Source organism: Lolium rigidum, chromosome 5, assembly GCF_022539505.1.
Source record: "Lolium rigidum isolate FL_2022 chromosome 5, APGP_CSIRO_Lrig_0.1, whole genome shotgun sequence".
Classification (NCBI taxonomy): Eukaryota; Viridiplantae; Streptophyta; class Magnoliopsida; order Poales; family Poaceae; genus Lolium; species Lolium rigidum.
Window position 1 is genome coordinate 9,677,228 of NC_061512.1, and position 11,727 is coordinate 9,688,954.

The window sequence follows — 11,727 nt, forward strand, 5'->3', positions numbered from 1 at the left end:
CATGGATCATTCGGGGTGGTGCATCACACGACTTGGCAGCCGTTGCCGGTGCCGGTGACGGAGGTGATGACTTCGATCGTAGACTCATGGAAGAGGAGATCATCGCTTCCACGCATCCCAACTCCTCGACCGACTACTTTTTGCGGCCAACCCCCTCACATTTCCTTATTTTCACGCGCGACCGCCTCTCCTCCGCGTTCTCGTCGCTTCTTCCATAGTCTCCGGTAGGTAGTCCGGCGCTCGCGGCGACCCAGACCAAGCAAGAAACCATGGAGCAAGGTGGCGCCGACGCTGCGGCGAGGCGGATGGGCAGGATCGCGTCCCACCTCCTTCCGCCCACCTCCCAGGCAGGTCCACCGTCGACCCCTTCGTTTCTTCCAATCACAACCAAGATTTGGTCCGAGCTACAGGGGAGGGAGTAGTACACCCCCTCGTCTTCGTTAGCTTCGCTGGAATCGTAGGACACTCCGAATCTCTTAGCTCGGTCGCGTGCGTGCCTGTGCGCGGATTCGCAGTTGCTGATCGGAATTGAGGTACTGCTAGCTGATAGGGAATTACCATGCGTGGGTGAGGTTGGTGGGTTAGTTCTCAAGGGTTCATTCCGATATGGAGGACGTGGTCCACTGGTTAGTGTAGTTTTGGATTTCTGCTCTGCACTACTCTACTAGGGAGAGGTTGTCTGAATTTGACTTGAATCAATTTTCTGCAGTACGAAGATGGGCCCTTGAATTTTGATTTGCGTTTTGTATGCTCCTTTTTTTTCCCTTTACCATTCGTGAAGCGCGTAGTAGGGGCTAAGACCATATTCCTTTTGTACATATACTGAAACAAGGCCCCTTGAGTTAGTCACAACTTACAAATGCAGAAATCTACGTATTTTATATGTGGAAGTTGAGACATCGCCTTGATATTTCTGTTACACTGAGCGTGTTGAGCAGAATGCTTAACAGAAATTTTTTCCCTAAATTGTATATGTTGGCATTGTAAATTTGTAATGGATAATTGGTAGTTTCTGATGTGGATTTCTAAAATTAGCTTATCAAATGCCAGCGTGCTGATAAATCATGCAGGATTTACTACATGTTTTGACCATTAGTTGTCCACTAAGGAACATAATCAGGAACCACTCCTATTCACATATTCTGTGTAGTTTAAACCCTGTAGAACACATATTCAGTTAGAATTAACTAACTGACAAGTACAAGCATGCTGTATTATTATGATACTATCAGATCAATGAGCCATCTAGCTGTGTAGTGCACTGAGAACCACACTTGAACTATTCTTAGCTGGAGAATGTACCGGATATTGCAACGATAAATTGCTAAAATTTGGAATTTCGGGCTTAGCCTCGGGTTCAGCTTCAGACAAAGCAGCGGTTGACAAATACTGCTGGGCTTAATTTTGTTTCTCCTTACTTATTTTGTAGATGGAGGAGGTCTCCATCCTGAGGGGCTCGAATTGCCGTGCAAAAGGTGCGGCGCCAGGATTCAAGGTTGCAGTCCTGGGTGCATCTGGTGGGATTGGCCAGCCACTCTCGCTGCTTATGAAGATGAACCCGCTTGTTTCAGTGCTCCATTTGTATGATGTTGTCAACACGCCTGGTGTCACGGCTGACATTAGCCACATGAACACCGGTGCTGTGGTATGCTCCTGGACCATTTATTTATTTCCTGTTTAAGCAAAGTTGCAATATGATATTTATTCTGAAAGGATACTGTAGCTGCATGTTTCTAGGCCTCTAATTCAATTGCTCTCCATCTGATCTTTTAAGGTCATATTAATATGCTATAAATGGAGGCACATTTGTCTTCTCAAGTGTATGTACTTGTGGCAAATACGCTAGAATCTTAGCATTAGCCTGCTATAGCTATTATAAACTTATAATCCAGGAAAATAAGTAGCTAGTTTCCAGTGATATTCGCTTCGTTTTGAAATTCATGTTGAATGTGTAGCTCAGAGTTCTCAGAAGAAATTTTAAAAAGTACCCGATCATTGAGCAGCAAATTTCGATCAAACATATATACCCTAGTTGCGTTTGTAGAAAAGATATTGATTTGTGAGTGTATTCCCACATATCTTTGACTACCTGATTATCATCGAATTTTCGAACCTTAAAGTTATTCTGATCATCTAGCACAATTATGATACGATCTTATTTCTACAGGTGCGTGGTTTTGTGGGCCAGCCGCAATTGGAAAATGCTCTTACTGGAATGGATCTAGTGATCATTCCTGCTGGCATCCCTCGGAAGCCTGGGATGACAAGGGATGATTTGTTCAACATCAATGCTGGAATTGTCCGGACTCTATGCGAGGGTATTGCAAAATGCTGCCCAAATGCAATTGTGAATATTATCAGTAACCCTGTCAATTCTACTGTACCAATTGCTGCTGAAGTATTTAAAAAAGCCGGGACATACAATCCTAAGAGATTGTTGGGGGTGACAACACTTGATGTAGTGAGAGCCAATACTTTTGTGGTATGTACTTCAAAAGAGTTTACCATACTTTCATATTTCTTTGTTATATCTTTGCCCTATTATATCACTACTAGTTTCTACATGGACAGTTTCTCCAATTCCTATTACTGTCCTCTATTTACAGGGTGAGGTTCTTGGACTTGACCCCAGAGATGTCAATGTTCCTGTTGTTGGCGGGCATGCGGGGGCTACGATATTACCACTCCTTTCACAGGTGGTTATTACCTTGAGTTGCTGCAAATTCTGAACCTTATGTGTAGCTGAAAAATGGTTTCCGCTTTTACCCTGTTCATTTTTATAATTCCTTAATGGAACTTCCCTATATTTGTAGGTTAGTCCTCCCTGCTCGTTCACCCCAGAAGAAATTAGCTATCTCACTTCTCGCATACAGAATGGCGGGACAGAAGTTGTCGAGGTATGGTTTTCCTTGTCATTGTAATGCCTCATCTTGTATGGACAATGGAACAACGAAAAGTCAATTCAAAAGTTCCTTCTGCAATTGCTCAGCTCTGATTACTTGTTTAGATTCTCTGTTGAAGTACCTGTGTTTTATTAGAACTCTGAGCATAGATACTCATATAATTCAAACTTAACCGGAGTGTGAATGTGAACACAACAGCAGAATCGGGGATCTGGCATAGATTGGAGAAGGAGAAAGGAAAAAAAGAAGGAAGAATAAACTGTTATATTTCAGTTCCTCTACAGTATTAATCCTCCTTTCTTTATCCTCTATTGTTCTCACTTACAACTGGGGTCAACATGCTGTTCAAACAGGAACCCAACTGATGTTTGATAACATCCTCACATGAGACTTGGCCTACCACAAAGGCCCTCATTAACAGTACAGCTCAAACCTTCTTCAGTCGTAGAGTCCAGCACATTGTCTTTACTTTTTCTTTGAGGAAAGGGGCACAACGCCCCCAATTTCATTCACATGAAACTGATCATACAAGGTCCAGGTTTTTGACATCCAGCCATGGTTCCGCTGCAACCTAACTTGGTCACAACCCTCAAAAATCAACATTACTCAACCTACCTCACACCATAGCATCTCTGCCAAAACAAAACTTTCTGCAGCGAACTTATTACAGGAAACACAAAGAACAGTAAAACTACACCAGATAGGTTTTCTTGGTGGAGGAACCAGAACACTCGAAACCAGACATGTATTTTTTTACCTTCTCAAACTCCCAGCTGTGCCACATCAATGCCTGCATCCTAGCGATGCCCACTCTAGACACAGCACCAGCGGGCCCCAGCCCTGTCTTCAACAAAAACCTCGGTTGCCATCGTGCATTAACAGTTTTGGTCCGCAACGTTACAGTTTCCGTAAGCATTCTTTCTGGATATCAGCCCAAAAGGTAATAAAATGATACATATGAAAACTATACTTGTTGGGTCCTGAGGGAACACTCCTTTGAAAGAGGCCCCATTTCTAGCCTTCCAGATGGCCCAGATCAAAGCAGCTACCCCTACTGCAATTTTCAAACTATTTGCACCAGGAAAGCTCTTAATAACCCATAGCGACATCATCAAAACTACCAGGCACCTTATCCAGTTTTATAGGAACATTTTACTATTACATACAGTAACTCTTAATCATCCATAGTGTTGTCAGAGTCATACTTGAATCTGACAACACTCACCATCTTAGATACCAGTGTTGCCAGAGTCAGACCAGGCTCTTAGTCTTAGGAGACCTGTAACTAAAACTCTCCCTTTTCAGTGAAATGAAACACAGATTTCTCGGAAAAAAAAAGATTGCTGCACTTGTTCAGCTCTATAATTAACAAAGTTGAATAAGAACTGACATGCTACACTTTTTAGAACATAAGAGTGAGACAGTAATACATGTCAGATGGATATGTGCTCTAAGCTTTGTTTTTAATCCGTACTGCTCTTGATGCATTTCAGGCGAAAGCAGGTGCAGGATCGGCAACTCTTTCTATGGTCGGTTTCTACTGCTTCTATGCACATTAGTCTATCTGGTTTTCTAGTTTCGAATGCTGGATGAATTGACAACACACCTTCTTTCCTAGGCATATGCGGCAGCTAAATTTGCAGATGCTTGCTTGAGAGGGCTGCATGGTGATGCTGGGATAGTGGAGTGCTCTTATGTGGATTCTCAGGTTTGTTTATTTCTTGATTAGTCTTCACTGAACATTATTTCTGATCTGCAAATCCCATTTTGCTCGTATTCTCTGACGGGAATGTTTTCCTTGTGCTGGTGCTGAAGGTGACGGAGTTGCCTTTCTTTGCATCCAAAGTTCGCCTAGGTCGTTCTGGCGTCGAGGAGATCTTGCCACTTGGTCCACTCAACGAGTTTGAAAGGTCTGTAGTTAAACGTACAGCTAACTCTGCTTTCACCGTTCATCTTAGTCACACGCAGGACACACTTTTTGATAATTCAACACCAACTGCACGCATGTATGCTTTCCTGTGAGGTCGACACATGCCCAAGTTATCGTCGTTAGGCTCAGTTGACAGTTCATATGGTTCAGAACCTCCACTATTAGATACTGACAGGACAGGAGGTCAGTCTCATGCCTTCTATCGGGCTGGCTGGACGCATGAATTATTGCCCATACTGTTCCATGCACAGGAACAACAAGTGTATAGGGTTTTCCCCTTGTTGAAATGTCAGACTGTGACACACATCCCCATTCGTGGGGAGATCACATCATGACTGAATTATTTCTTCAGATCCCACATCTGGAGAAGAACCATATGACAGGATCTCACATATGAGGGGTGCTGCATCTGAACAGAACCCGCTGTAGCTGCCATTATTTATGAAAGGCCAATTGTTTTCGATATCCTGTGACCATGCTGACCTGTAATGTCGCCATTGCAGAGCTGGGCTGGAGAAGGCGAAGAAGGAGCTATCCGAGAGCATCCAGAAGGGTGTCTCATTCGTCAACAAGTGAGTTACATACATCATCTTGTTGGATGTGCTCCCCAAGTCCAACACACATCGAATTGCATATACATATGCTGTTTGTGCTTTTGCTTCATGCAAACAGGTTACCTCTGTGTGTGTGGGTCTTTCTGTAAAACTCTTAAATCTTTGTACTCTCAAAAAAACTCTTAAATCTTTTCTTACGGTTGTAACAAATATATGACAAGCCTGAGATACATATGATAATAAATAAAGTTTCAAAGGGGCGCTCTTTCTCTAGCTTATCAGATTTATTTACGATATCCTTCCTGCGACAACACTGTATGTACACCAAGTAAAAGAATGTGTGGAGCTCACTCTGCATGGATGATGTGCAGATGGATAATGCACTAGCTAATGCTGAGTGTTGTCAGAGTCAGACCATGCACCCGATGCAAGGTATTTTCATTTTCAACATGCTGTTGCTTGCATGATAGATTGATAGCACAAAGATACCACATCGCGCTGGTTTTGGGATCAACATGTATTGCCTAAAAAACACTTTTTCAAAAAATAATATATAATTGAAAGAATTGTATTATCTTATTTTCTGTGGGGTTGAAGAAAAACAGTGTGTAATGGAGCCGGTGTCTGGTTGAGATCCTGACATGCACACGGGACTCTGGCTTCGTTATCTGAGACAGCAATAAACAAGAGAGCATGGCACTGGAAAGTGCGAGTATGGATCAGTTTTCGATCGATGGATCAGCAATAAACAAATGGACAATTACGTGGCTGGGGCCTGGGGATGGAGTGCCACTGTGTTTGTCACATCGACCAGTCACGAGATATGAGTGACTGTATCTGTAATTCTTGAGCTGCCACGCCACTTGTTGTTCACTGCTGTCTATGAACCAACTGAAGATAGCTGATTCAGATCCCAGAACAGTGGTAGTAGTTAAGATTCATGGCTTTATTTCTAATTGTAATTTGTCTCATATCCAGTTAACTCGATGATGGAAATCTCAAAGTGACCAATGCAGCATCAATCCTTCTCAACAGAAAGCACTTGGAAAGGAACACCATCGAGATGGACAGGAAAACGTGCCTTTTACAGTCAGCATGCACGCATACATGCATCCAGCCACCTAGAACTGGACACCCAGGAAATCAGACACCAAACTTGCTTCTACCTACAAACCTCCAAAACTTTTGCAATAAAATCCCCTTTTGAAACAACTTTGGCATTGGCAATATAAAATATACAGCATGATCCAATTATTGAAGCCGCTCATCCATGCATGCATGTGCCAAATTGCTGGATGGTAAATAATACTATAATATAGTAAGTAGCCTTTTGCATTTGGCTTGAGCTCAACTAAAGTTCACCTAGGCATAATATAAACTATGAGTTCCCTGACATATGCACGGTTGTCATTCGTTGATCTCAGCTGCAATTCTTATATGTGTTCTTCTTCAGTTTGGTTAGACTCAGTAGTACTACTACTTGTCTGGCAGAACCAAAGGATAGTGTCCATTATATTCATCCTCCCAGCTCAAATGCTTCCTCACTAAACTAATATATCCAGTTAAATCCATGCCTATGCAGCGCTGATCGAATCCCAGCCTCGAGAGTCGAGGTCATCGTTAACATGTTACATGTTCTTAATCACGATATATTCCACGATGGGGAACAAGACGATCGCCTGTCTGTATTAACTTATGTATACTATACATGCATGTTGGATATGTATATAGATTATTTATGCAACCTAAAGAGATCTTCTTGGCTTGCCCTACCAACTAAAGACATGCTGCATTTTATGCAGACAGCCGCTGTGCCAACTTTGCGTTGTGTATCTCAACAGCTTTGTGTCTCCAATAATCAACTCCTGGTCGTATCCATATCTTTATTTAGCTTTAGGGCTGTACAAATCATGCAATATCTACTAAACAAATCAAGAGGGCCAATGAGATAGACGTCCACACAAACAGGCCGATCTTATAGCTTTAGTTTATTCGAAGAAAACATATTATTCTTGCATACAGATGACTCATGCACGAGTCACAGAGAAGATATGCATGTATTCCGGGATATGATCTCATGCACTCCTGATTAAAGTATTGCTAAGCAGGATACTGTTGGAGATTTTTTAAGAAACAAAAATAATAGTTCTAGATGATATGTTCAGATCTTCATACGCGTTGAATTAATGGTTGGTGTATCTTCTGATAGCAGACGCAGATGGTGCAACATGCATAATCAATTGATGCATATGGAAATTATATATACAGCTACGTACGGCCATATTTTTTCATACAAGAAATAAAAATCCAAACATGTATCCAGAAAAAGGAATGCCAATGCATGTGAAATATGTAGCTAGGTATGCAAAACAGCGAAAACATTATAAATACCAAACAGACTGGTTCTCCCGTTTCATCAGTGTGATTTGGATTGTGCAACAACAAAGTAGCTAGAGCTAGGGACCAAAACTTGCAAGTTGGCTGAGAAATTCTCGTCACCATGCATGAGTGCAACATATTATTAAGCTCATGTATGCACATGCATGAATTCCCCACCATGAGATCCTCTCTTAATTTTCCATATTATCGTATTATGAAATCATCCAAGGAAAGGATGGACTTGCATTGTATGCATGAGCTGGTTTAGCATTCTCTTTTCGCAGTGTTTTGATCAGAATTGGCACCGTAATGTTGGTGCAGCGCCGAGTTGAGCCTCCTCACGATATCATCCACTGTCGAGTTGAACCCCGCTTCCACCTGAAATTAGTTAAAGTTGCACATACTAGTTAATTAATACTCTGTATTAACACAGAAGTGTGTACCTAAAGCATTACCTCCCAAAAAAGCGATCAAATAAGGTAGTCAATCGTTTATGAATAATGCTATGATTCCCACAATATCATGAAATTAAAGGATGAGATGCTACAATTTTCATTTTCTGGTAGTCAGGTGATAGAGGTATTACAGTAATTATGGGTTGCAGAATTCCAAGTAGATGATTCTATGTGCATGTACAGTCTGTTTATTGGAAAATAAAAAATAGGTATCCTTTGAGTGACAATGTGCTTTGTAATGAAAAAAGAGAAACGATTGTGCTATGTCACTTATTATGTGTACCAACGACATTTGATAATCTTCACTCGATCTCACTGCAAAAGCGGAATATATGTGCCTGAAAAATTTCTAAATATGTTTACATAAATGTGTTATTTAGTCAATGATCTAGTCGCTTGAGATTACAAGATATATGTCATGAAAAAATACAGATGAAAGTTCCATGCATCGTCCACCTGATCTCTTAAGATCTTATATAGTAGCCAATGCAGGTTTGATTTCCAACACCTGAACTAACATATGGCCTGATCAAAAACATATCATGCTCTATCTTTCTATGAGTTATCTTCAATACATACCTATAGGTATTTGAATCATAAACAATAGAGAAGCCACAAGTTAATAGTTTTACATTATCCTTTTCTATTTGATATTCCGCTGGGGTTTTCACATCTCCATACCCCTCAAGGGCAGCTTCTTATAGATTTCCTTCTCTAGCAAGTACTTGCCAATACAAGCATATGTGCCGCAAACAGATATCTTGAGAAATTATTGTTGAACCTGCCTACATGAAATGACTACTACATGTACAGATAGCGGTTTAGCTATAGTGCTTCATGATATAAAGATTTCCAACTCATGTCATTTTAGTGGTCGACAACACATGTTCTCTGTTTTTTTGGAGGGATTAACCTTTTGCAGTAGATATTCTCGTAAGAAAATTATGATTGTGTGCATCAACCGAAGCGGAGGATAGAAGCATGCATCACCTCCACTTCTAATAACCCGACTGATGTACTCATTATGCAGTTATGGCTCTCTGTGGGGCTAGCTTGAGTCTACAGTCTCTGGCATATCGAGCGTAATAGTCTTAGGTCATCTACACATGCATTATATACTACTTGTTACACGGATGCTTAGAGAGAGGATGTAGCAAAATCACCAAGCATCCATGCATACAAAAACTATAATCATACACTAAAAGCAGCATTTTCTTCATTACAAACTCATGCATAATTAAGCACATCCATCAGTACACCAATGCTAGAAGATAAGCACTTTAATTATTGCCTTATGAGCAAGGCAAGAAGGACAAGAAAAACGGTTTTATTTTGCCCATGCACCTCTCTACACATGCATTGTGCACATATGAGGTTCGTCTATAGCTCAATCCGTTGAGATTTTCTCGAGTCTCGGTCGATTTAGAAAAGTGCAATTTCAGTTTAGCAAAAAGATACAACTAGCACTTTTCTTAAAAAGGTGCAACTTTTCACTAATTAAACCACTTAGGAAAATTTTAATCAATTGGGATTTAGCAAAATCGATAAGATAAACCATCATTTACCATTTGGTTGGGATCCATTGTCATCAAAGTATTACTCCCTCCGATTCATATTACCTGACATCAATATAGATGTATTCACACATATTTTAAATGTAGATACATCCATTTTAGTGGCAAATAATAGATCAGAGGAAGTAGTAGAATGAGATGAAATCACTTTATTGCATGCATGGTGGGTTCAGCAAGCGCATTCTATTTAATCTGCACTCTGGCTGCTTGAGCTGTGCAGGAATTATAGTAAAGATGCAGTTTAATTAGTACCAGTTAGGAATTTCACTTGCCTTTGCGGTGATGGTGATGATGGCCGTGGCGGCCGGGAACGGCATGACGCTGGTGTGCGTGATGGCGAGCCGAAGCGCCTCCACCTCCGCCAGCACCCTCACCACCAAACCCCTCGCGTTCTTGCAGTGGATCCGCACCAGCACGCTCTTCTCGTCCGACACCCGCACCTCGATCTCCGGCAACCCACCATCTCCACCGCCGCCGTGGCTCTGCTCGCCAACGTCGTCATCTCCGGCTAGGCCTTGGCATGGCTTCTTCTTGTTGACGAGCACGGCGGAGCGGATGTTGGTGGTGGTGGCGGCGGCGCTGTCGTCGTCCTCGAGCGTCTTCACCTTCTCCTGCAGCTCCCTCACGTACTTCACTGCGTCCCCGAGAATCGTCGCCTTGTCCATCTTCAGATCAGTTTATCAGAGATCAGTTCATCGTGATCTTGAATTTTTTTAATTACATGCGACATTAAATTCTTAATTAATCTTGTTACCAGCAGTTTAATATGCTGCACTAGAGGATTAGCAAGAATAAGCATGAAATGAAATCGAGGAAGGTGGAAGAAGAAAGAACCTTCTTGAGGCCGGGGATGACGGTGGAGAGCTCGATAAAGCGCTGGTTGATCTTCTCCCTGCGGCGGCGCTCGGCGATGATGTGGTCCTGCACGGGCCCGCCGGCAGATGCCGACGCCGACGAGGACGCCGCCGTGCCTCCTCCACCTCCTCCCTGTACGTGGGACGCCGTAGCTGCTAGTAGTCCCCCAGCACGCCTCCCTGCAGTGGGCGTACTGTGGCCTCCTCTCGCAGCGGCGGCGGCGGCGGCAGCGGCAGCAGCCGGACACGGCAGGGAGGCTTCGGTCGTCTGCGCGGACGCGGCACTGAAGTTCCAGCTCATGGGTCTGCTGGTCCTGGCGCGGGCTGTGTGCGGGGACCACCCGGTGGCGGCGGCGGCCGTCGCATCGTAGTCCATGGCGGCGGCGCCGGGGCTGTCGCATGAGCTGGCGCTCCAGCTGTTGCTCGCCCGGTGCTGGTCGACTTGCACCGTCAAGTCTCGGAAGCCGCCGCCTGCAGCGGTCGACTGGCGCCGTAGCGCCTGCAGCGAGGGGAAGGCTGCTGGACCAGCACCAGCACTGCTGCCGGCGCCGTCGCCGGAGCCACCAGTACCGCCGTACGCGGGAGGAGCGACGGCGTGGTGCTGCTGCTGGTCCAGCGAGTTCATCGCCCACTGCATGAAGTCGTCCATGGCTCAACAGATCGATCCCTGCAAGCTAGAAGAGACAAATCACTTCACCTGGCTGGCAGCTTAGCATGATTGGACTGATGATGATCTGAAGCACAAAATACCTCCAGATCTCTTTCACTCTCTGGAGCTGAGTCTCTCTCTAGAAAGAGAGCTTCTCTCTCTAGACAGCCGAGAGGAGAGAAAGCAAAGCGGAATTGAGGGAACAAATACCAAAAGAATAGTTTTTCGTGGTGTGTCCTAATCCTACTAGCTACTACTAGTATTATACTTGTGCATTTTACATTGCACCTCACGGCGAATATAGTATAGGCCCAGTCCATTGATACTGTATGTATGTATGCCAACCCAAAATTAGTACCTATCGGTAAGATTCTAACCATTGATTCATGCTTCAAGATTCGTGCGAACCTTAATAAAATGTATTGTTTT

General features: G+C 43.3%; 2 protein-coding genes across 2 annotated transcripts; one reads left to right on the top strand and one right to left on the bottom strand.

Annotated features, from left to right (window-relative positions):
* The first annotated feature begins 224 nt into the window (after positions 1–224).
* On the top strand, positions 225–5,545 carry LOC124652279 (malate dehydrogenase, glyoxysomal). Its single transcript, XM_047191297.1, has 9 exons — positions 225–347; positions 1,430–1,645; positions 2,168–2,482; positions 2,607–2,696; positions 2,814–2,897; positions 4,397–4,432; positions 4,522–4,611; positions 4,719–4,813; positions 5,337–5,545. Exons 1-9 carry the CDS (start codon positions 270–272, stop codon positions 5,407–5,409), a joined length of 1,077 nt encoding a protein of 358 aa, XP_047047253.1. The 5' UTR covers positions 225–269; the 3' UTR covers positions 5,410–5,545.
* Positions 5,546–7,787: 2,242 nt separating this feature from the next.
* On the bottom strand, positions 7,788–11,316 carry LOC124652281 (transcription factor BHLH6-like). The gene is made up of 4 exons (XM_047191298.1): positions 10,824–11,316; positions 10,630–10,778; positions 10,068–10,460; positions 7,788–8,144 (listed from the first exon to the last, which is right to left on the bottom strand). The coding sequence occupies exons 1-4, from the start codon at positions 11,296–11,298 to the stop codon at positions 8,031–8,033; spliced, it is 1,131 nt and encodes a 376-aa protein (XP_047047254.1). The 5' UTR covers positions 11,299–11,316; the 3' UTR covers positions 7,788–8,030.
* Between the last annotated feature and the right edge of the window lie 411 nt (positions 11,317–11,727).